Source organism: Cheilinus undulatus, linkage group 13, assembly GCF_018320785.1.
Source record: "Cheilinus undulatus linkage group 13, ASM1832078v1, whole genome shotgun sequence".
Lineage (NCBI taxonomy): Eukaryota > Metazoa > Chordata > Actinopteri > Labriformes > Labridae > Cheilinus > Cheilinus undulatus.
Window position 1 is genome coordinate 13,427,518 of NC_054877.1, and position 24,681 is coordinate 13,452,198.

General features: G+C 38.1%; 1 protein-coding gene across 2 annotated transcripts in view; it reads left to right on the top strand.

Annotated features, from left to right (window-relative positions):
• The window catches only part of LOC121520793 (collagen alpha-1(XI) chain-like), a 162,556-nt gene that overhangs the window by 53,114 nt on the left and 84,761 nt on the right, over positions 1-24,681 (top strand). For both annotated transcript variants that reach the window (XM_041804410.1, XM_041804412.1), the window contains exons 10-31: positions 734-775; positions 1,145-1,207; positions 4,650-4,724; positions 5,173-5,256; positions 8,269-8,325; positions 9,764-9,817; positions 9,993-10,046; positions 10,409-10,462; positions 10,583-10,636; positions 11,347-11,400; positions 11,491-11,535; positions 12,258-12,311; positions 14,704-14,748; positions 16,452-16,505; positions 17,433-17,477; positions 17,822-17,875; positions 17,963-18,007; positions 20,248-20,301; positions 20,400-20,444; positions 21,298-21,351; positions 21,461-21,568; positions 23,984-24,037. In XM_041804410.1, coding sequence (XP_041660344.1) covers positions 734-775; positions 1,145-1,207; positions 4,650-4,724; positions 5,173-5,256; positions 8,269-8,325; positions 9,764-9,817; positions 9,993-10,046; positions 10,409-10,462; positions 10,583-10,636; positions 11,347-11,400; positions 11,491-11,535; positions 12,258-12,311; positions 14,704-14,748; positions 16,452-16,505; positions 17,433-17,477; positions 17,822-17,875; positions 17,963-18,007; positions 20,248-20,301; positions 20,400-20,444; positions 21,298-21,351; positions 21,461-21,568; positions 23,984-24,037 — 1,248 coding nt within the window. The remainder of the gene's footprint in view (positions 1-733; positions 776-1,144; positions 1,208-4,649; positions 4,725-5,172; positions 5,257-8,268; positions 8,326-9,763; positions 9,818-9,992; positions 10,047-10,408; positions 10,463-10,582; positions 10,637-11,346; positions 11,401-11,490; positions 11,536-12,257; positions 12,312-14,703; positions 14,749-16,451; positions 16,506-17,432; positions 17,478-17,821; positions 17,876-17,962; positions 18,008-20,247; positions 20,302-20,399; positions 20,445-21,297; positions 21,352-21,460; positions 21,569-23,983; positions 24,038-24,681) is intronic.

The following is a 24,681-nucleotide window of genomic DNA, read 5'->3' on the forward strand; positions in this document are numbered from 1 at the left end:
CTTGGTCCAGTTTTAAGTGGACTGAAGAAAATGCCAAATAAAACAAGATGTGACCCATATTAGAACATGAAGATTGTGCTTGTGAATGCAATTTTACTACTTAATTTCAACATTGGGTGGTATTGTTGTGTTAATTCTGCAAACAAACAATTTGATTGTTGATTTAAATGACGTTTAATGTCTAAAATCAGATACTCAGCCTAAATTAAGGGAAATATGTTTATTTTCCCAAATCTCCTCTTTGGATCTCTCTCTTTAGAAGTAAAATAAATAGAATCTCTTTTATGGCTTCTTAATATACAGGATGTTTATCTCACTAATGCAGAAAACCAAAGCTTTCTTCCCTCCTGATGAGACTTAACACACGTCTTTGATCTTACTGGCAAAGACAAAACAACCGCTGTCTACACATAAGCCACAGTACACAAGTTCTTCAGAAAGCCATGCTATACAATTTACCACTACAGGCTAAACACTGACTGAAATAGCAGCTGCAGTTAACGTCTCTCCTCCCATGCACCACCAAAGGCACCCGTCCAAATCTTTGACCACACGCACTCATTATAGAATAGAACATCAGATAGTTGGAGCATTGTTAACATCTCGTGCTTGTAGCTATAAGTAAACCCTTCAACCTCAAATACAAAGCAACCATTAGCTCTCACATTCTCCATTGCCTGTGGATTTACAGGCTGTGCTATAATGCTACTGTATCTACTTTTTCCTTTTTCAGGGGATGCTTATAGAAGGACCCCAAGGAGCCCCTGGCCAAGCAGTGAGTATCACGTTCTCCCACACTCCTGTCTGCCTTCCACAGATGGAGAACAGCTAAAGAGGGAAAAAATGTCTTTATGGAAAGAGCATCAGCCCTGATCGCCAGTGAAGCTTGAGTTGGGAGAGACAGTGAAAATGTGTATTTGTGCACGAATGTGTCTGTGTGTGAGAGGGTGCAGGAGGGAGAAAGAGAGGGGGGCTTGGGGTCTATTTGATTTTGAGGCTTATTTCTTCTTGAACCCGTGTGTTTGTGTCTGTCTTTGTTGGCCTGTGCATGGGAAGTGCTGGGCTGTCTGTGGTGGGGATGCTGGTTAGCAGCAGTTTGGGGTATAATAATAGTAAAAGTGTATGTCTGTGTGTGATCTCTCAGGGTCTTCCTGGTACCCCAGGATTGCAGGGTCCCCCTGGTCCCCATGGAGATCCCGGTGAGAGGGTAAGTAAAAGTTGGCTTCGTTTCACAGCTGAGAACAGATGTACCACAGATTCTCCATGCACTATTAACATTTAAATCAACAAACTTCTTTACTTTGATTAAAGATGAATATGACATAAGAGCACCAGTCAATTAAGATCTTAGATTTGTCGACCTAGATATGAATTTTTCATTAGTATGAGTGATCAAACACATACTGCATACTATACTGTGGATTTATGGGAGTCCATTTATAATTTTGATTATTCAAACCCCTTTTTGTCTGTATTTCATTATTGAATAGCCGTGAAAAACAGTCTAAAGGCCATGGAATGAATAACACAATCAGAGACAGCTTGCTTCTGCAGCAGTAGGGGGGTTCAGCAAGGAGTGTTGCAGGGAAATTAGATGCCCATAAACTGTCAATATACCAACAAAAATAAGTTCTGGGACCCAGCTGGGTTGTTAACGCTGTGAGAAGTTCAAGGAGTTTGTTATAAAATATGTAGAAGCCTTGACTTTCTCAAAACTTTTTTTTTCCCCAGCACCGTGGGATTTCCCTCCCTCATTTGATTGATTGGACGACACTAAATAAGTGCCTGTCCCCTCCTAAAGGTTGGATCCCAGCTTGTTTTTCCCAAACGTAGGGATCCCCCACACCCTTCTTTCATCGCCCACTTAGCACATCTACTTTCCCTTTTATTTTAACCCTTTAAATGCCAACCCCCCAAAAAACATCATTAGGCCTCCTCCAGTATGTCCAGCAGACGTCACTCATACAAAAGGCTTATTGTTCCACCATGTAAAAGTGATCAAAAAGGAAAAAAAACAAAGTCGCTCCAAATGCCTCCCCCCCTTTCATTTCCTCCCACGAGAAACGGTCTCGCTGAGGATTGACAGGGGGGATTAAAAGTGCCTCGTTCCTGAAGCATTGTGGTTTTCCGTTGCACAGTATCCGCCTGAAACGTTTGATTGGCTCATTTCTCTCATAATCACCGTCTCCCTCTTTTCCACTCAGACATCACTTTCTCAGCCGCCATTAACACTAGATGTCGCTCTGCTTATGAAAACAGCAATAGTGGAAGGGTATTTACCACCTCGTGGAAAAAGCAGATGGGAACACATGGCATCAATTTTAGCCAGCAGTCTGAGATTTCAGCACATGACAAGACTGTTGAATAGATTCTGGAAGCACTGGGTACAACTCACTCCTCACCTTCCTTTAAGTGTTTTTTATTTGATCAAAATCTAGCCTCTATTAATTAGCTGTCTATTGGTATTTATATTGTTACTCGTGTCATTATTTATGCCAAAATTAAAGTTTTTTTAGCTAATCAAGCAGTATAGCTCCAAGGATGCCATTGGAAATCTAAATAAAAACTTTCAGCTTGGCACCTTCAATGCAGATCCATTAGACTGACTCCCAAGATGATATTTAGTAGGCCAAACAAAGCCTAAGCATCATCTTCACCCTTACCTTTATGCTAACACATGGTTCAAAGTCCCTCTGTTGCTATTATTAAAGTTGTGATCATGAAACTACCCAAAGGTGAGAATTAAAACATGCTGTGCTTAAGACAGTTTGTTTGCAAAACAATATGACCACAAATTCTAAAGCAGAAACACAGCTAAAAGATGCTGGTGGAGCTTCAGTTGCTTAGTCTGTTAGCACTTAGGTTGGCTCAACTTAGGTTGAGGACCACGAGGCACTGAACTTCCAAGTGATCTGGCACTTCTTTGTAACCACAGGATCCTGTTTGTGCACGTATGGTCCCTTACCTTTGTGTTGGAAACAGAGTTAAATTTATTCTCTGGGATTAAAAACCTGTATCTTCTGGTCCTAAACATAAAAAAGCAGAGCTTGCATCAAAGAATGTAAAGTCTGTGAAGCCCTGCAATAGCGTCCTTTAAAACAACTATTCCTTTTTTGGTACCTGCATCAGTATAATCTCTGGTTCAACCCAAAGGCCAACCTTTAGTCAACCCCATAGACTGTGGAAGACATGGATGCCGTCTCAGTGGCTGCATCCATGTGACTCAGTGGACTTATAAACACGTTCATTTTTGCTGTAAAAAATGGCAACACCAGAGGTCTCTTCTTGAATGCTCAACTTAAAGCAAAAAATAAATTAAAAAAAAATAAAAAAAAAACATTAAAATTAAATAAATGCAAAACAGCATTTTTCATTTATGAAACTTTTTTTTTTCTAAAGAGCATTATCTCACAGGGTCAAACACTGTAAAACCAAAAAAATTGAAAGTCCTCAACATTTTTGACAAAAGTGATTACATCATGGTTTTTAAGTAGTGGATATACATTTTTAAATGTAAATCAACTTAGAATAACAAACACTGCAATCTCTGAGAAATCCATAGAACTCAAAACATTAGATGCCATTTTACTCATTCATTGATGTTGGGTTTTTAGCTAAACTACACTGTGGAAGCTGTTCTACTCTTTAAAATTCTGTTTAAATCTGTTTAAATAAATGTTTTTCCCACCTCTCCATCTGAGTTAGTAACTTGACTCATGGCGCAAAACTATTAGCCTTTACCTTCAGTCTTACAGTGAAACACTTTAAGGTGTGAAAGATGCTCTTTAATCCAGAAAACACACTTCCACAGAGTTCAATAAATTTTTCTTGATGTTTTGATCCCAACAGGTGGGGCTCGCCTAACTGAGTAGATAACTTCACACATGGTGCAAAAGTGTCCAATGCCCAAAGGCATTCTGGGAAACTCTGCAGATTGAGGGATGATTGTCAGTTAATTTAAGTACAATGACAAAATGACCATACTTAGAATGGTTGAGTAGTATTTACTTAAAACTTAAAATGCGTTCTATCAGAACTCAGAAAGAGTTAAAATAGCATTTGTGATCTTTTGTTTTTTGGAGTTTTTAACTCATTTTTTAAAAACCTTACACGGTTATGTCTGACATGGCTTTGAATTTTCATTCTCCAAAGGCAACATACCAAAACCAGACCACAAAAATCACAGTATTTATTTTGGGAGTTCTTGAACTAGTCAGTTAGTGAAGTGAAATAAACGAAAATGTGGCACTGAAAATCCCCTTCAGATTATTACAGATAAAGACTTGGTTTCCTCTGAACACATTTGCTATGATATCCCTTCTTTCCTACTTTGCAATTTGCATTGCAGCACCTGGGGCTATCAGCTGAAATTATTCTTTTTCTTTAAGAAAAACGCAAGACTTAGCTGTTCATTAATATTGATTATATAGCTGATGTTTAAAATCTAGTTCTTACAGGATAAGTATTTAACAAACATCCTGTATGAGGGATTTTCTATGTCATATTGCAGCAGATGGAACTTTTATGTAGTTATATATATTTGTGATTAAGTTTTTTTTTTTTTTTTTGCTTTATTACACAAACAAAACGAAGCATGATATCTGTGGTTTTGGAGTAACAATGACTCCTTTCCTCTTTTGTTTCTCCAGGGTCCTCCAGGGCGTCCTGGTCTTCCTGGTTCAGATGGTGTCCCTGGGCCCCCAGGTACCATTCTGATGCTTCCAGTAAGTCCTGCCGCTTTCCCATAATCCCTCTGGACTGCCTGTCTTATACTGTACACCCTTCATCCTGAGCACTTAGCCGTGAACTCGCGCCGTTTAGTCAGTTTACCTCACAGCGTCACCAGCAGGCCAAAGGATCACAACCTTATTTTCTTTGGGTTACAAATCACTTACCTTGTAAATGTCAGCCAGTGCAACCGAGTGGAACCAGTGACTGAGGCTTTGAAAGGCACGGCGACACAGATTTGTGTGAGCTGCCTGCGATTGTGTGCCAGCGTATGGTTGTGCTAATGTGTTTGTGCGAGGCTTGGTGACAGCTTTACAGGCTTAACTAAGACAAAGATTTGAACACACTCACCAGGAGAGACCATTAGATGTCTCACTCTGTAAAAAAAGATGAATCTATTTGTGTTTAATTGTGTTTTTTGTTTTCTTTTTTTGTGCTTCACAGTTCCGTGCTGGTGGTGAGGCACATAAGGGGCCTGTGGTTACGGCACAGGAAGCTCAGGCTCAGGCCATCCTTTCTCAGGCTAGGGTGAGTATGAGCGCTGAAAATGACCTACTTAGTTTAGATGAAACTTCACCATATTTTTACAGCTTGATTCATTATAATATGCCATAATTTAGCTCCAAGTTTTGCTCTAAATTCAGTAAGGGGGATCTGTATTTACAAGCCCCGCTTCTTCTATAAATCGTCTAAATTCAAAAATATGGACATGTGTCGAGTTAGGTAGTATATAAAGCCACACCAGATGTTCACACTCACTCAGGGGTTCTGATAACCATGGCAGCGCTGAAAAACAGGTTGAATTATGTGCCTGTAAGCAAGGTGTGATCTAAAGCAGAGCACATGGAAATCATTAAGAGCTGCACAAACACTCAATATTCACACATTCACAACACTCTATGGAGCTGGAGGGCTGCCAGAGCGGGTGAACTGCTGTTTAGTAATGTCTTGAAAGCATTTGTCACCTTTCTATATTTGTCCTCCGTGCCAGAGGTTTGGCCCAAGGGAGGAAAGAGGAAAAAAAAACATGGCAGAGGTTGTACGTTTGTCAAAATTTAAAAGGCACTGAAGGGACAAATTGCTAAACTTGTTAAACTCTTTGATCTGTTTTCAGTCTGGAAATGTTACCTCATAGTGCACCTGCAATTAACAGCCACAACACTAATACATACATGTTTGATGGATGAAGCCCTAAGTGTAGCTTAGGGCATGAATTGCTTTCCATTTAAATTAGCAGATTTGCTCATTCACCAATCAGGCTGCACATAAATTCCAGACAACTGTGTTGGCAGTGGAAGAAAAAGGACCAGAGTGGTGTTAAAACCCCAAACAAGAACAAAGTCAAGTTTGCACATTATGAGCTTCCTCACCATAAAAACACTAAATCTGGAGCTTTATTAACTGTATGTTCTTTGGTTTATGCTATATTTTCTTTGATGCTAAACTCAGCTTGTTGATTTAAGGCTGTACCACTGAAAACATCACAAATCCTTTTTTTATTACAAGAGCAAAAACAAGTCATCCCTCAAATTTTTAACTGTATAATACCATGGCTGTCAAAGTTATTGAGACCACATGTTATGAAACAGGACAGTTCCTTCTATTGTAATGACCAATAGCATGGAGAAGTACCAGAATTTAAGAGAATCATCTATTTTCATAAGAAACGTGTGTCAGAGACAAATGAATCCATCTAAAATTGCAGGCAAACCCCTTCATACTGTCTAGATTGTGGTTTATTTTTGTGAGTTGGGTCCCAAAAGTGTTTTTAGTGGCTCATGAACAGACCTGCCCTCAAAAACCCAATGAATGGGACCTCCCCAGTTGTGGATTTTTATCAGTGCATGTGTGTTGGACCAGTAGCATTAGTGCTAGCATCCTGGCTAACAGTTACCTCATTTTGGAGCTATTTGATTCTAATGTTCAAATTTTAAATGGCACTTTTTAAGCCTCTTTCACCACTGTCTCAACCCATTTTTGATGCCTTTTACACATTTGACCAATTCTTGCATTTTTAGCCAGTTTTTGAAATGTCAACCTATTTTTGCTACTCTTTAATCCCTTTTTAAAAACTTTAATCTCCTGTGTTTGCCATTATTTTGCAACTTTTCATTACCAATTGCTGCAACTTTCAACCATCTCTTTACCTTTTTTGACCCCATTGAACCCATTTTTAACACTTTTTTAACTGTTTTTCACCATTTTCTTTACCATTTTGAACTATTGTAAATTTCTTTATCTGTTGTTGCCACTTTTATCCCATTTTTGCCATATTTACAGGGACTAGATCAATTCACAGTGAAGAGATTATTTTTAAAAAGAGTTTGTTGTTGGCAGGATTTAAACCTGCGCAAGGAGATCCCAACATGGTACCTGGCTCCAGTAATAGTTAGCAACTGTAGCACCTATTTGGCAAGTTCACTCCATAGCTGTGCATGCTCACTGTCATAAGCTTTGTCGCATTGTTTGGCCTGTGATGAAAGAAACAGAAAAAAAACAGCTACCCTCAGAGATTTTTTTCACATATTCTGCCTCTCCTAAACACTTTGAATGCGCTGTTGCCCCTGATAGAAGTAAGACACTTCCCATGAAATCAGAATGTAAAACTCCATCTGGTGTGTAAGGTAAAGCTTACTGATCTACAGCAATGAGAAACACCAATTTTCACAGGTTTCCAGCAAAATAAAAATGTGGTTTACTCTTTACAGAGGTTGCTACTGCTGAGCACTCATTCACTTAAGCTTTGCAAACTGTCATGTACTGTTTTTTCTTCTTTTTAGTGTTTTTTTTCCCCTTTTTTCTGTTTGATTTTGTGTATTTTCTAGTAGTAGCAACAGCAATTCTATTTAGAGGGCACATTTTATGTAAGCTAAGCTCAATGTGCTTTTGCATTTACATTGACAGCATAAAAGCCAAGAATTAATTATTTCAATATCCATACAGTGAATTTAAACGTCACATATTGTGATGTTTACACGTTGTTATTCATCAGATATGTGACATAACCATTAAAAGAGAGTTAAAAACTTTGAAAAACCTAGCTGCCACCCAAATGATCACATTCACACACACATCACTTCTTCAGGTGCTTTGGAAAACAAGTGGGTTTTAAGTTTAGTTTTACATGTAGAGACAGCTGTGATGGCCGTCTAGTCAACAGGTAATTTTTCCCTGAGAGGAGGACCACAGTAAAGCCCCCTCTTTAGATTTTGATCTTTATCTGGGTACGGCTTAAAGACGCTCACCTGACGACCTGAGGGTCTGGGTTGGGTTGTAGACATTTCAGAAATGTGTTCAGGAGCTGAGTTCTTCTTTGCTTGTCTTTGTTGTGTTGGCACTTTATTTGCACAATAAAAACAAGATCAATACAAAAATACTGTCATAATCAATAAAATAAGCAGAATCTGCATGGGCTTTTGATTTAGGGATAATACAGTTAAAAAAATTATAAATTCCAGCATTTCTCTTTTCATTATAAATATTATTCCCTTAATACTGATAGCTAACCAGTGTTTCATATTGTGTTCCTCTGGTCCACAGCTGGCTATGAGAGGTCCTCCAGGGCCAGCTGGCATGGCAGGAAGATCTGGTCCTGTGGTGAGTATTTCTCTAAACTTTCTTCACACAAACATTTACACACGCACGACTGACCTACTTCATGTAACATCCATTCATTTCACAGTTGAAGAAAAACACATTCAGCAATTAGTCCCCCTTCCTGTAAAGGCTTCTCCAAGCATTATTATCATTTCCCATCCTGCACCCTTACACACGCATGCACTCAACAAACTCTTCCTGTCTCTTTGTGCGCGCATTTGATTAAAAAGCAACAAAAACAAAATGACTTTATTTACATATTCCACATTATCTGTGGCAGGGGCTTTCCTCTTGTTTAGGGCGAGTTTTTCATGCAACCAGTGCCTCCACGCCCTTTCTAAACAACATGAAGATGTTACACCAATACGTGGGAGATTTTAGGCACTTCTAAAGATATTCAAGAGATCGTTTGGTGCTTCAGCGATCTCATTTGAAATGTGAATTTCTTCCTTGTATTTTGATTTACATTTGTTTTTGATTTCTTTTTAAGTTTGATTAGCTTAGGATCCTTGGCTAAACTTAAAGTTATTACAATAGTGGAAACAAACTAGGTAGCAAAAGCTATGCCCAACAAAAAGATCATAAAGTAATTTAAAAGTAAGGTTAAATGCTGGAACTATACTGGTTGTTTCCAATTGTATTGAACATGCCTTTAATTTTTATCTTTGCCAACTAACTCAATGGATATGGAGAGAGCTTTTTAGGAGGACATAAAATGCACAGTATGATGATTTTACCACCAGCAAAATTGACCAAAACAACAAAAGATGATGAGTAGAGAGGCACTGTTTAGCTCCGCCTTAGATTAAATCGCAATATGGCCTGCTGCAATTTACAAATCGTAAATGTTGCAATATTTCTTTAATACTTTTTGCAGCAGAGATTTTATGTACATAATGAATTTTTTTAATAAAATTCCTGCTTTACTAAATGAATATGTTTTTCCTATTTAGAATGTGATTGACAAAATAAAAATCCCCTTTGAATATAGCAATCAATATCAAATTTGCAATAGTGCCAAAATAATCACAATTAGATATTTTTTTAAATCATTTTGCCCTGGTGTATTATGTATAATATTTTGTACTTTATAATTTAGAATGATTTTTTGCTTTCATTTATTGAAAAATATAAGATGAGGAACCTACAAATAATCGCATATTAAATTACAATCGCAATATTGGGGGAAAAAACACAATTTGATTACTTTTGCAAATCATTCAGCCCTACTCCTTCCTTACAATCTTAAATCAGTTTAAAGTCATCCCTTTGCTGGCCTTTTCAGAAAGAACCCAACATTAAAAACTAACGATGACTGATCTGAAATCGGAAAAAAAGTCAAATATCAGTTAAAAATAAAAATAATGACAACTCAAAACTATTGTAACTCTAGGCCAAACATCTTTATTCATTATTTTTGCATCTTTTCATTTTATAGGGAGGTCCTGGAGCTCCTGGACTTAAAGGTGACAGTGGAGATTCTGGACCACAGGTGAGAGGATGAGGAGCTTTTCATTTTTTAACTCCTTCATTTCACTAAAAAGGCCCATTTTTCACTTTTATACTCTAAAAAATGTTGCAAATCTTACTTCAGTCATAATTTAGCCTGTAGCATGTCATTTGTTACTCTTCAGCACTATTAAGATCTTCAATATTTGTCTCCGTAGGGACCCAGAGGTCTTCAGGGCCCTACTGGTCCACCAGGAAAAGCAGGAAAGAGGGTAAGATTTCTTTCCGCTGAGGCTCAACCAGGGATTTTCATTCTTTATTTTTTATTGAATCATCTCCTTAGAGCAACACTGTTGCAACAGAAGATTATGTTTAAATTCCCAAATTTCTAATATATCACGCCAATAAGGAAGCACCAAGATCAAGGCTACAGTTGCCCAAAGAGAAGAGTTTCAGTTTCAGCGATGGCTTTGTATCAACTAAGCCAGCTGCTTTCAATAAGAGTCTTTGCGTGTTGTATATATTTGTGAAATCATGTTTGTTTAACTTCATATTCATTACAAAAATAAAGTATAGTCACTTAAGATAGCTGAGTACATTTCTGTTGTGAATGGATAATATTTGTGTCTTCCAGGGTCGTAACGGAGCTGACGGTGCTCGAGGAATGCCAGGGGAGGCAGGGCCAAAGGTAAAGCACTCACCAGGACGTCCAATAAACCAGCATGAATCTGTGGGATGCATTTAAAAAAAAAAAAAACGCTGCCTCAGTGATTGATTGAGCTAATTGTTGTCTTCTGTGCTTATTCAGGGGGACAGAGGTTTTGACGGCCTGCCTGGTCTTCCTGGAGAAAAAGGGCATAGAGTACGTATGATGAGGGATCATCTGCCTCCACAAAAAAAGATCCCAGAGTCTCTCATTTCTACCCCAGAATCCTCATTGATCACCGTCACGGTCGCTGCCCCGCACCCCGTCCTAACATCATCATCAGGGCTGATTGGTAGTTCAAAAGGCCGCTTCCCATCCATCTTTTGTACAATTTGGCGTTGACGGATATGATTTCTGACGCAGTGGAACTCATTAGGACGTTTGACCCACTTGTAAAAAAGGCTGGACTGACTCCAAAACCACTCGGGCTGCATTTAAGCAGCCGAGTTTGGTGTTTGTGGAATTTAAGCCTGCGCATAAGAGCCCAAAGAGAGGACAGAGATCACAGAGGGGTATTTCTAGACAGGCTGTCCTGCGTTATCCTATACTGAGTAATTAGAGGGCCACTAGAGGTAGGCCAATCCTTATGGAGCACTAAAAATAGTGGGACCCATGTAGGTCCGTGCCAATTGTGGTGACCATGTCTACTGTAGATTAGAGGCATTTTGCCTGCCATTTTCATTGCTCTCTTTTCAACTGCTACTTGTCCTTATTTTGTGAATTTTTGACCCAATTTTTTTTTCATAAAGTATAGATTATGAGCCTTTTATCTCTCTTTAATGCATGGACAAGGCTTGTTGACTTTCTTGTGACTTGCCGCTCCCCTTCTTTGATGATGTCTCTTCTCTTGAATCACTCCTCTACAGGGAGAACAAGGCTCTACCGGTCCTCCAGGACCTCCTGGAGAGGATGGCCCCAGAGTGAGTAACATATCCATCCTCTTATCACTAACTCTTGCTCCTAAAAGTTTAAAAGATGCTTTAAAAAGGCTCTCTTTTCTCTTTTTTAAGGGTGAGGACGGCCCAGTTGGACAAAGAGGTGTGGCTGGAGAGAGCGTGAGTGAATTTAATCTTAAACTTTGTCATGTTTTACCAGAAAAAAGATAAAAATATGACGAATCTATGAGCAATCATGTTGCTCATTCCTCTGCTACCACAGACCCCGTCCCTTCATTCCTCTACATTCATTTTAGCAATTATTTAAACACACATCCACGCCCTTCTCCCCTCTAACGACATTCCTCTCTGCAAGGACCATTGCCTTTGTAATCTTAACCTTGCCAAGACAGAACGGCTCTGAATAATAGATCAGAAAATAGAAGTTGGAAATGTGCATTTTACTGTCATTACCCTGGAGAAACTGCCTAAGTTTGCTTAGTTCAGTCCAAATGGACCGTAGAGTTGCATGAGACGTGGTTTCTCCCTGTCATACTTTAAACAACAGTGTCCTTTTAAAGACATAGTTTCACAGGATTTCATCATGCTGGGTCTATACAATGATTGAGTGCAGTCATAGCATTAAATGCTTCACTTTAGATGTGGAGATAAGGAGCAGCTTTTTATGCACCTGCTCTTATCAGAAATCGCCACAAGGGGACGGTGTTTCCTACACTTAAGTTGAACAACATTGATGCACAAAATGTTCAGCCAGCTTTTTATTGCCTGCCTATGTCTAAATACAGCAGCACATTTCAGACAAATGGACTTTAAATACCACCTGTGTGAGGTTATTTGTTTTTACATAGTTTTCTCTCTTATGCTTTTGTCTCAAAATACAGGGTCCTCGTGGTCTGCTTGGCCCTAGAGGGTCTCCAGGTCCTGGAGGACAGCGTGTAAGTACACTTCCAACCTACAGTGTATAACTCAGTTGTCATTTAGGCAAGGTGAGTTATTCATAAAGCACCATTCACACAAAGCAGTTCAAAGTGATTTAAAAAGTCAGAGACAACACAGTGTTAAAAGAAGTATGCCATTAAAAAAACAAGACTGTAAAATATAAAAAAGAATGGAAAAATATGTTTAAAATATGTTTAAATGTTAAATAGTTTAGGAAAAGTACAGCATCAATTGAGGAGCATAGCTTGAAAGTAACCCCAAACTTTCTTATGCGCACTGTGCTTTCCTATTGGCGTGCAGCAGAAATTTTCCACTGAGTGCTGATACGTTTTTGGTGTGCATGAATAATTTTATCTTTACATTTTTTTCCAGTCCATAGTCCTCCAGAGGCTCAGCAATAAAGACATTAAAACAGATTATATATTTAAAAGTCCATTTTAAAAGTCTATGAATAGCAGTTAAACTAAAAGAATTAGGAAAGCCTTGATAAGAAGTGTTGGGAAAGCAGTAGTAAGGTATTTAAACATGAAATAGATTTAGAACACCTCTGGTTTTTCAGCTGTTTGTTCCACACCTGAGGAGCATTGAAACTAAAAGCCGCTTCCCCTGTTTTGTTCTTATTCCTTAACAGTGAGTTGGACTTGTATTAGTGTGTAAAAGCTAATGGTTGGCAGTGTGTTGAGTTTTTATTTCAGTCACAACTTTGGCAAGATTGACTGTGCCATGCTCTTACATTTTTTTGCTATAAGAGTACATCACCCCTACCTTCAAAACACAATTAACAACCCTTACCTTAAACACTTTATGATAACTGCACACTATCAAACATTAATAAAGCATTAGTGAAATATTACTTAACTCATCATATATACAACAGTTTCAAAAGATCTATCTGTCATTTATAAACACATTAAATGCTGTACTGATGCAGAAGTAAGGTATTAGTAAGGGTTACAGTAAGAGTCAAGGTACACATGCTTTAGAAAAGCATCAATAATCGTTAATATAAATTAATTTCTTAGCATTTAATGATGATGACTTAAGGTGTAATGATACTTGACTCTGCCAGACTTTTTTTGTCTCTGGCCAAATCACCAGCAGCCCTTAAGAATTCTGGCCATTTAGATCGACTGCCAGGTTTTTGCTCTAGATAGCCTCATGCGACCGATATTTTGATTTAAACAGCAATAAAACCTTTAAATCAGAAACAGTCTGATATGGCTTTATAACTGTGCTAAAACACTAAAGAAACATGTTTCTGTCTGAACTTGATCCAAGTCTAACACAGAAAAATAAACAAGCCAGAGTTTTTGTTACCCTGCCATTACAGCCTGCTTGGCTTATATTACGCATGACTGGACCCTGATAATGACTGCAAAAAGACATTCCTTTATTTTTTCTTAAGTTGTTGAGTCAAGCATACATGCAGTCAATAGACATTACATCAAACACATAATTACAGCACTTAGCTTTGTGTTAGCTCTGTTAGTTAGCCAGTCAGCACATTAGCTGCTAACATAGCTCATCAGCTTACAACAACCAAATATCATCCTCAGCACTTAACTAGCTGCATTTCAAATGAAACAAAAAAAAGTCAAACCATCAGTTGTCCCATATTAGTCCTTGTAAACTGATGATCTCAACTGTAACCTCCACTAAAACTGTAAAATCCAACCATTGTAGTTTCTTTAGTCTTCCCATGATACCAGTTTCTCTTGATAGTTTTCAGTAACTCTAAACTTCCTCACAGATATTCACCACCTTAATTAGCCATATGCTGCCTTTGTAGATAATACCAGAACTGAACAGGAAGACAGTTATGGTAAAAATATTTTGAGTTTATATTAAAGGATTCTTGACAACATAGTTTTGACAGTAACACAGTATTAAATATGTAATTATTTGTGCTTTATTAATCCTCAAAATTTGTAGTAATTATAAAGAGTTACCACTGTTCAAGTGTTTGTCAAGTTAAATTCTTAAGGGTGTTATATGCATGTGATACAAGTGTTGTAAAATCAATAATCAATCATGCTGATAACCATGATATAGATATCATCCCTATAACTTTTTATGACCAACATAGGAAAAGGAGACCATTAGCATCAAAACTGAAAATTTCTCTACTGTCATTCTAAACACTCATGCCCACTACCACACAGTAGATGTCAGATAAGAAGATTAAGGCACCATTGAAGGTGACTTTTTGTTTATTTTCTGCTGAAAATATTTATAGTAGTGTTACACTTAACTGTTTAAAAATGTCAGACATCATCTGTACATGTGTAGAGGACAGGATCAGCAAAAAGATTACAGATTCCTCTTTGTCCACAGAGGCTCTAAAATCAACAAATGGAGCTTTAATTGTACATTTTCTGATCTTTTCAGGGTCTTCCTGGACTTGACGGACAAGCTGGTCCTAAAGGAAATATGGTGAGAAGCTGCTTACACATTTTCTATTTCATTCACTTTTGTTGAAGATCAGACCGTGAGTCTTTCCTGCACACCTATGTTTAGGAGACCTGAATAATCAGTCAGTAATCCAGCCTGCCTGAGGCTGATCTCAGGTCGGTGACCTTTTAACCCAAAGTAACATGACAAGAATGGAAGTCAAAGGTCATTAGCTGATTAGAGATGTTAGAGAGAGACAGGGAGTGACTTAACATAGCTGTCAGAGCTGAAGCTGACACAGGCTGTGATGAAAATGTCTTAAGCTCCAGTTAGAGATGAAACAGTGAGAGTCTGTGTGTGAGTAGTGGTCCCATCATGCATGCTGCTTCCCTGAGGGTCCCAGTGGGATGTCTGAATGGGGATAACAGATCATTGGTCGGGACAGCTGGACAGGCCCACATGTTGTTTGTGGTCACTGAATCACTGAGTTAAAGAAATAAGCAGCTGTCTGAAGGCAGAGACTCTAAACAGTCTTATGAATTCCTCTGAAGCATTGATGTCAGAAAAAGGGATTTTCCAACTCTTGAATTACTATTAAATGGAAAATTTACTTTGATAAAGGAAACATGCAGATAACACACAAAGTTAAGCAAAGTTTATTTAATGCATCACATAGCAGGAAGTCTACTGGATTACTGTCCCGAAGAGCAGGGGGCTGAGGCCCTTTAAATGGAGCAACAGCTCCTTCTGGTGGCGTGTGGCTCCATAGCAGCTTAGACACAGCATTTAGCCAGCATTACACTTTTAATAGTAAAAATATCAACAGTTAAAAGATCTGGTGTTGACTTGTAAGTTTAATATTTTATTCCCACACATCCCTAGTTTAGATATTCTCAAAATAAAGCACAACTCTCCAATCAGAGCTTCCCTAGGGGGATTTAAACCTTTGTGACATCCCATCAGCCTGCAACATAAGGATGTTTTTAAGCTATCCTTCACCAGAGATGAACCCAAATGTCTTTACTACCCACATTTGTGTCTCAGATGAATGCATTCAGCACTAAAGGAAAACACCGTCATCAGTGAGGCAACCTAAACCTCTCTGAATCCAGCTTTTGTGTTTAGTGTTTGTTGTAACAGCTGGAGCTGAGTGCGTCACAAGGCTCTTGTCTGTTTTTTTGTATATGTTTGGTTTGTGACACACTAAATCTCAGCACGAACACCAAACAGCCCACCATTCAAGTTAGTCTTATTAAGCAGTAATCCATGCCCAGATGGCTCTGTAGCCTAGCAGAGAAAGCTGCGTTTCACGGCCAAACTTCTGACCAGCCGTCAGATTTCAGAGCTGGATTTGATAGGACTTTACTCTGGATACAGACAGCTCTGTCTGCTTTCATAAACCAGGGTATCACATTTCTCCTCCATGTTTGCACCTTTTTGTTTCACATTCTTGACATAGATTTGATAAAGCCAATTCAACAGTCTATACAAGCAAGGTCATGCAGAGAATTTCCCCTCCTCAGGAGCAGTTTTGATGTAGAGAAAGGACATTTTCTCTCAAATAAGTGAGGAGAAAAATCTCCTTTATGCTTCTATCTGAAGATTAAATCTTTCTTTTGTCTACATTGATGTACATTCTTGACAGTATTCTTTCCTTTTTAATATAACAAACAGAAATTAAAGGGAATAACCTGCAGTAAATGTAAATATTGAACAGATTCTCCCTCTTCCTTTGTTATGAACAGGGTCCGCAAGGAGAGCCTGGGCCTCCTGGACAGCAGGGTTTGCCTGGTCCACATGTAAGTTCCTGTTACCTTCTCTATCCTTTGGCCTTTTTAAGCCTATCTGATCTGCTTTTTTACTTCCTCTCTCACCTTTTCTAGTGTAAAAAAGGTAGAACTTTGAACCCTCTTTCTTAAATGTTTGCAGACTTCTTCTCCTATTACATAAGTAGCAGCCACTCATTTGGAAATCCTACAGAAATACACCCAGAAATAGCGCAAGAACTTCACTAAAATTTTATGTTTCTCCACCGCCACAGAGCAAAAAAAAAGCATCCTGTCTGTCCTGCTGAGATGGGGACATGTTGTACCAATTTGATAGCATGATTAAATCCTCCAGTTGGTGGCAAAGTGAAGTATATTCCATTTCGAATTTAATACAAAACAGCACACCCAATATTGTGTGGCAGACCACTGCCAGGTGAGATTTTCAGTCCTGCTGACTCTCAAAAGGACCCGATGGCGTCATTCCTCTGGAAAGTATGAGCATGAACCTGTCCTGATGATGTGCAGGTTGAGTAAATAACTTCACTTTAGCTGTACCTGGCCAGAAAAATAGCCTAGTTCCTTGTATTAGAGCTGTTAATAACGTTTTTTATTCCTCATTGGATGAATTTAAATAAAGTCTGCAGGATGTGCAGCTTTGAAATGACTGGAAAAGATTGAGCCTTTCCTTTGCACAGCTGAATGAACACCTGAATAAGCAGCTTAGCGACAAAAAACAAATGGCTGGCAGAGGGAAGAGAGGAAAACATGACAGAATATGCAAATTTCAAACACCATATGCTGTAGAAATTAAATATATAGGTTATGACAGTCAAAATGATGTCATTATTCCCCAAAATGTTCACTTTTTACATCATTATTGAGTTAAATTATTTGATGGAAAAAGGCAGGATTTGGCCGACTTCTCTAACAATGCACCTTTTTTTCATTTTCTTTCAGGGTCTCATTGGTCCTCAGGGTCCGATCGGTCCTCCTGGTGAAAAAGTAAGTCAATCACACTTTAGGCCTCTCACCACAACTCTGCTGCATCGATAAGTGAGCGCTTCAGTCAAGACTCATAAGTGATTCTGCAGAAACACTGCTGTCTGAGGTTATAGTCGGCTTTTACTGGCTTCTCTGAAGGCTTCGACACACAGAAATGCACGCTAACACACAGACACATGCATACATATGACTCTAAACCTGCTTATGCACTTATTTTATCTGACTGGAAATATTCTGATTGTGATTTTGTGGATATTTTATAATATTTGAAGCAGATGGACTGTTTTATTTATGCATTTATTTGTCTATTGTCTCTCTGTTCATCCATTTCTTTCTCTTTGTAGGGACCTCAAGGGAAACAGGGTTTGGCTGGCCTCAATGGTGCTGATGGCCCTCCTGTATGTAACACATTTTAAATCTTGTTTTAAACAGATCTTCAACTCAAAGGATGTTACTAAGCTAAACATGGTTGCCTTTCTTCATAGGGACACCCAGGAAAAGAAGGTCCTCCAGGAGAGAAAGGAACAGTTGTAAGTATAATGTAGTTTCATTTGTAGATGAGAAAGGTTTTATAGTTGAAACAACTGATTAAATGTTTTACTGCAGGGAGGAAAAGCTACTTCAAGCAGACTTTACAAAGATTAGAGTTGTGCATTTTATCAGCTAAGACTTTAAAGCTCGGGTCTTTAATCCCTGGTAGCCAGGGGGCGCTAGATGTGTGGTGGTGACGTAGAGGGAAGGGGAGGGCTTTTTGAGTTATTCATTTTTTTTTTTTCAAACATGTAAAATGACTAACCTGACACGCCAAATGTGGTTTCACAATAATGTGGTTTCACAAGATACAATAAATTACACATTTAGAAAATATACAGGATGTGCTTTAACATTCAGAAAAACATCATATTATTTATATTTAAGCTGCCGCATTATAATCAAAAAAACAAACCAACACTTTGTGATAATTATTCATCATGGTACCTCAGGAAAATTATTTTATTATGCCTCTTTTAAAACAGAATTATGTTTATTAGTCATCGTTTCATGGGCCAAAAATGAAAATAAACTATTAACAGTCTTGTAAGATGTTATTAATCACTGCATCTGTGCTATGTCCTTTAATAAAATAAATATGCTACTTTTCTCAAGCCAGTCAGAACTGAGCAGCACTAGTTTAGTGGTTGGATACTCTCTCTTGTGTTTGGTGATGCATAAAGTTTTAGTTCTGAAACGAGCACACCATTTATTCTGCTGACAACAGAAGTATATTAGGTCCTTTAATCCACTCTTGTAGTAATGAGCTCCAAAAATGAACAGAAACAGCATTGCACTGACTTGCCAAAATATAAAACATGGACATTAAATATGTACTAGACAACAACAGAAGCATGCTAGGTCTCCTACAGCCACTCTTGTTGTAATGACCTTAATGTTAGTACACAGAAACAAAGCTACACCACAGAGATCAATAGTGGAGCTATGACATTAGCTGGCAAAGCATAAGTGCCTAAAACCCCCTAATAACTCAAAGGTATTGTCACAGAAATGTTTGATACAGATTTCTGAGATTCTCACAACCTTATCATATGGATAAATATTACATTTGTCTTAAAAGAAAAACTCATGTTTAGCTATTTTAGCTTAAGTTATTACAAATCGGCATAGCACAGGGACAGGACGTTCTAGACTGGCAACAAGACACAGGACACAAATGTTTATTTCGTTACCTATTATAGATTTAGTCTTGGTCTTTAAATTTAAATGTTCAGTATTTTTAGTCACATTTTCCTTTATTAACTTTTAGTCTAGATACAGTCAGCAAAACTTCCAAAACATTTTTTCCAGTTTAAGTCAATAAAAAGTCATTACATTTTTTCCAAACTGTAAATTTAATATAAATGTAAAAATCTTGTTTCAACTGGGAAATGAGGCACATCCCTTTAAAAAAAATACTAAATTTATTCACATTTTTCATGAAAACCTCAATTTATTTTCTTGAAGTTGCATTTAAACACATCATGATGATGTTTTATTTATCTTTAACTCATAATCATTATCCTGAAACGATCTTGAGCCCCCTATATTTTTAACTATGTTTTATCCTGCTGTTTTCCTCGCAGATTTCAACACTAGATTCATATTTTTAACTAACAAAACTAGATATAAAGTTTGGGTGTTCTGTTATGATAGATTTTATCATCAAAGATCTATTTTTAGTTCATTATGGCCCTGTTTTTCTCATAGATACAGGTGGATGACAAACATTTTTAGTCATGTTTTTAGTTAAATTAACACTGCAACATGCAAGTCTGCAGGGGCCCCAACTGAGACAGCAGAGAGTGCTCCTGAAGCAAAAAGTACCAGTCGCATTGAAGAGAATTTTATAAACATACGTAACGTTCCTGCACTTTGAGGTTAAAATCAGCCAAATCATTTACATAATTCTTTTAAGCTGTCTTAAAAAAGAGCCAAAGTAGGAACTCTCACCTCCAAGTGTGGCTTATGTGATTTCTTTGATTTCCTGATTACCTTGTGGTTTGATTCATTGAAAAAGATGGCAAAAAGACCATATTCTTTAAACCAGTTTTAGTTTTACAACTAAAACAGTAACATGTACTGTCTGGAAAATGTTTTTTAAACCTTTGGAAATGACTCTTAACTAGAGAAATCTCCACTCAACCTATATAATACAGCCAAGACTCTTAAGCTGACATCTTAATGCGTGCTTATTTTTTACCTCAATAATCCCATGAAACTGTTTGCAATCTTTTAGGGGCATCCCGGTCCTATGGGATCCATCGGCTACCCTGGGCCTCGTGGTGTGAAAGTAAGTGCTTACTTAGTCATTCGGTACCACTATGCTTCATTTCCATTTTCCCCTGTTTTTCATCCTGACTTTTTCCCCCTCTCTCTCTCTCTCTTCAGGGTGCTGAGGGAATTAGAGGCCTTAAAGGAGGCAAAGGAGAAAAGGTAAACACGTCCTCAGTCTCTGTTGTTTCTCTGCGTGATTGACAGATGTCATTCCTCCACAGACTGGGCCTTCAGAGTAATAAGTTGTCTAAAATGAGGCTCTTTTTTTGGAAGCCAGCGAGTGGAAAAACTCCTAAAAGGCCAATCAGGCTGGCAGTTAAGTCCTCATGCCACTGAGCTGTAATGGGCTGTGGAACATTAACCCAGAATGAGGCGGTGTCAGGGGACGCTGATCTGTTTCTATTGTTTTCTTGGACTGCTGTGGTTGAGCTGAGACTTTTGCAACCCTCACTGCCACAGAATTGATTTTCCTCTGAGCTCTCAGGAAATTTAAGCTCATCATCTTACTTCTGTCTTAATTTGAATCACATGGGACTGATTTTTCTTCAGTCCAAACTTACACAATATGCACATCATGTTTGTTATATTGTATTTGATTTTATTTGTTGTTTCAAGTGTCAGAAAATTAGCATCAGAAGACAAGAATTATTGGTGCTTTGGAAAGGAGGAAAGTGTATTCTGGTTTTTAACCACCAGATGTCAGTAAATCAACACTAAGGAAAGGAGAGACAGTGAGGTATAGCTTTGTGACTGCAAATGCTTCATTCAGATGGCCACTAGGTGTCAGTATTAAACTTTCCTGGATAGCCTTTCTACTTCTGACATCCAGAACAGCAAAGACAAACTTTGGCATGTTTTTGTCACCTAAGCTGTCTATCAGTACTCCACTTTTATGTCCTTTAAAATATTTTTAGATGCAAACTTTTCACCGAATTGATCCATTTTGCCTCTTTGATACTTGATAAAACGCTCAGCTCTAAACAATGACGCCTTTCATCTCTTTCATCTTCAGGGAGAGGATGGATTCCCCGGCTTCAAAGGTGACATGGGTCTCAAGGGTGACAAGGTGAGTCACTGTCTCTGCTTGAGAATACTGATGCGAGCAGGGACTGATGCCACAGAGCAGTAAAGACAATAACACTCCTTTTTTTCTCCTTGTTTTCTTTTGCATCAAGGGTGAGGCTGGCGTGCAAGGACCCAGAGGAGAGGACGGTCCTGAGGGCCCCAAGGGCAAGGCAGGACCTGGTGGAGAGGCTGGTCCCATCGGATTAGCTGGAGAGAAGGTAAATTGTCACAAGAGCAGGAGGATTTACTATTTGATTAATATGTTCTATTGACATCCTGGAGTTCAGGCTGAAGTTAATTATGCAGGATAATTAGACACAAATGTAATTAGAATGTTTTATAGGGTTATAAGGTTGAATTACAGCTAATTGAATGCTCACTTATGATGAGATACTGCCTGCTCTGCTGCCTGGGCTGATTCTGGTTTAAAAACAAGAGATCAAGTTATCTTTTAGTTCCATATTCAAGGTCAGCACAGTGCCAGATCTGCCACTAGTGAGCTGTTAATCAAAACAGAAACAGAAGATTACAGTAGAGGCAAGAAGAAGAAGGGGTTCCAGACTGCTATGCAAGTAGCTGCAGCATGAACCAAGAAGGAATTTTTTAACAGCTTTTCTCCCAAGTAATTTGAAATTCATCCATGGAATGAAAACAGTGGTTTACTTTTTGTCACAGCTGCACCTATGTATCTGTTAAACAATCACCAAGAATTGGCCCTGTAGACAAACATCTGCCATTGGCAAATAATGCTGGATAAACAGGTGCCAGTTGCAGATGCTCATTTGTTGTGTTAGTCAATTTAATGCTGGCATCTACGTCCCCTAACTGCTGAGTTTAGTCAGGACCACTTTGTTAAGAAACACGCATGATTTGTGGTTGTCAGCTGATGAGGACTTGCGTGAGATCAGCTGATCTCGGTCATATGGCAGTGCTCGACTCTGTAGCCTGCCTGAACTAATGCTATAGGCTTGATTTTTTTCAAGGCAGGAGAAGTCATCTTCTTGACAAGTTCTGATCTGTTTTCATGGTCAAACATGACATAAAATGTAAAAAATGATGTTAAAAATAACATTGATATTTGCATGAGCCCTGACTTTCACAGTCGGTGCTTCTCTACTCTTTTGTAACTACATCCTTGGGCAGATTGACCAACTGGCTGTCCAAAGTGACACCCCCCCTTTATTGAGAGGGTTAGGGTTAGGGTAATATGCTGAATTACCAGGGATCTGCCACAACATTACGAGGAATTACTTGATAATAAATACATTATTACTAGGTAAATACTTCCTTAATATTATCAAGTAATAACTTGGTAAAATGCTAACCTAATACAATGTAATTACCACCTTTTTCTTAGAAAAATTACTTGATAATTACACACATTACTAGAAAATTACGTGGTATTATGGCCCACTAAAATAAAGTTACCAAAATATGTGCTTAAAGTACAAAAATCATGACTGTGGACACGGGCTCTTGGGTAGCGGTCTTTCACAAAACATTAAGCTTTTCAGTTGCAACAATAAACATTTTATGACTTCTTTTTTACTATAAAAGCTGAGAATTTCTATGTGCACTCATTTTAAAGTATTTCAGTGTGAAAAATCAACATATTGTACCTTTAATGATATTTCACTTTGAGGAAACATGTCTGCTGCTGTTCTGTAGCCATCGTGAACTTCAGATTTTCTCCTTCTCTCAGCTCTACAACGGTCTCATTTAATTGGCTCATGTTGTCAAGATTTCTCTCCAGAGCTTTGATCTCTCTGCTGAATATCTTTCTCCATGTTGCTGCAGTGGTTGTACTCTTAACAAATTAGTATTAAAGGTTACATGAAGATATCAACACTTCAGATTAAAGCACTGGAATATGAGTGATGACTCTGAAGAGATTTAAAATATTGGAATGCTTCACCAGAGTCGTACAAAATGAACAGTGTTTGTACTGTTTATCTGCTTACATCATTCCACTTTCTGGATTGAATTTCTCCATAGAAGGGGCATATCTATCATCTTAAACATGGGGGGATTTTGATGTTAGCAGCAATTGATGGGAAAATACTGAAAATCAAACAAAAGCTGAACTTGTTCAGCATTGTTTTTAGTATTTGTACTCTTTTGCTGTTACTGTTTGCCAAGCTGCAAAGTTAACTTTAGCTGGCACAAACAATTTAATTCACTTTTAGTGATAAAACTGACATTTTACTGACATCCTAATCCTCATTTGTTGGAAATTAATGCAACAGCTCAGAAAGAGTTCATTTCACAAGCACTGGAGTCCAAGGTGTTGGAGGCATGATGAAAAAATACAAATTTATGACTTGACTTTGGATTCAAATTACACAGGGTTGTTACATCAGGAATCTTGTACTTTTTAATGACCATCTAAAAGCACCAAAATGGACCAAAGTGAACTCCCATTTGAGCAGAAAAGCCTCGGCTCAAATGATGTCATGTTCATAAACATTGCATGAAAAAATGTCCCTCTCTGGAAGTAAAACTTTCTGGTTATATGTTTATTGCTTTTTGCAACGCTTCAGTGAACTTTACTGCTTTCAGCAACGATGTCTCAGGCAATACAAAGAGAATTCATCATCTCTGTTTTGTTTGTCTTTGCTCGTTTTTCTTTGCAGGGAAAACTTGGAGTCCCTGGATTGCCTGGGTACCCTGGCAGACAAGGCCCCAAGGTATGTGACGAGAGTCGTAATAAATACGCTGATCAATGCGGAGAAAGCGGCACTTTGCTAAGCTTTACTTCCACAGGGAGGTCAGAGGTCAGGGTCAGCTTTAGATGTGTAGTGTCTTTGTCAAGGGCAGTGCCACAGAGGAAATATTTGTCAATGCCTAATGTGAAAAAATGAAAAATAATCTCTGTGTTTATTTACTTCATCACTTTACAACATGATACACGTCACAAGACTGTGTTAACTGTATGATTTATGTTATTCCTTATTCTACTCTTTAATGAAGGCATGTGATTAATGTCAGTTTATGAATAAAATTAGTTATTTTATTTCAAACCCAAATATCAATTTCTAATGTCTTATTCTTAAAAAGAAGTTTAACTTTTTAATTTTGAGGTTGAATAGTTGCTTATAAAAAAATAAAAAAAAAGCTGATATTGAACACAAGAAGCCAAAAGCAGATAGCGCCCTCTGCTGCTTAAAGAGAAGGGCATATATTTGTGTGTCAAATCAGCCCAAGTTGTCCACATTTATATTGTTCTGTAATTATGCTGCATGGTAGTGTTTAGGGTCCTCTAAATATTTCAATGACTGTACAGAAAAATAAAGACAAAGAGAATTAGTGTCATAAATCTACTAATTTTCTC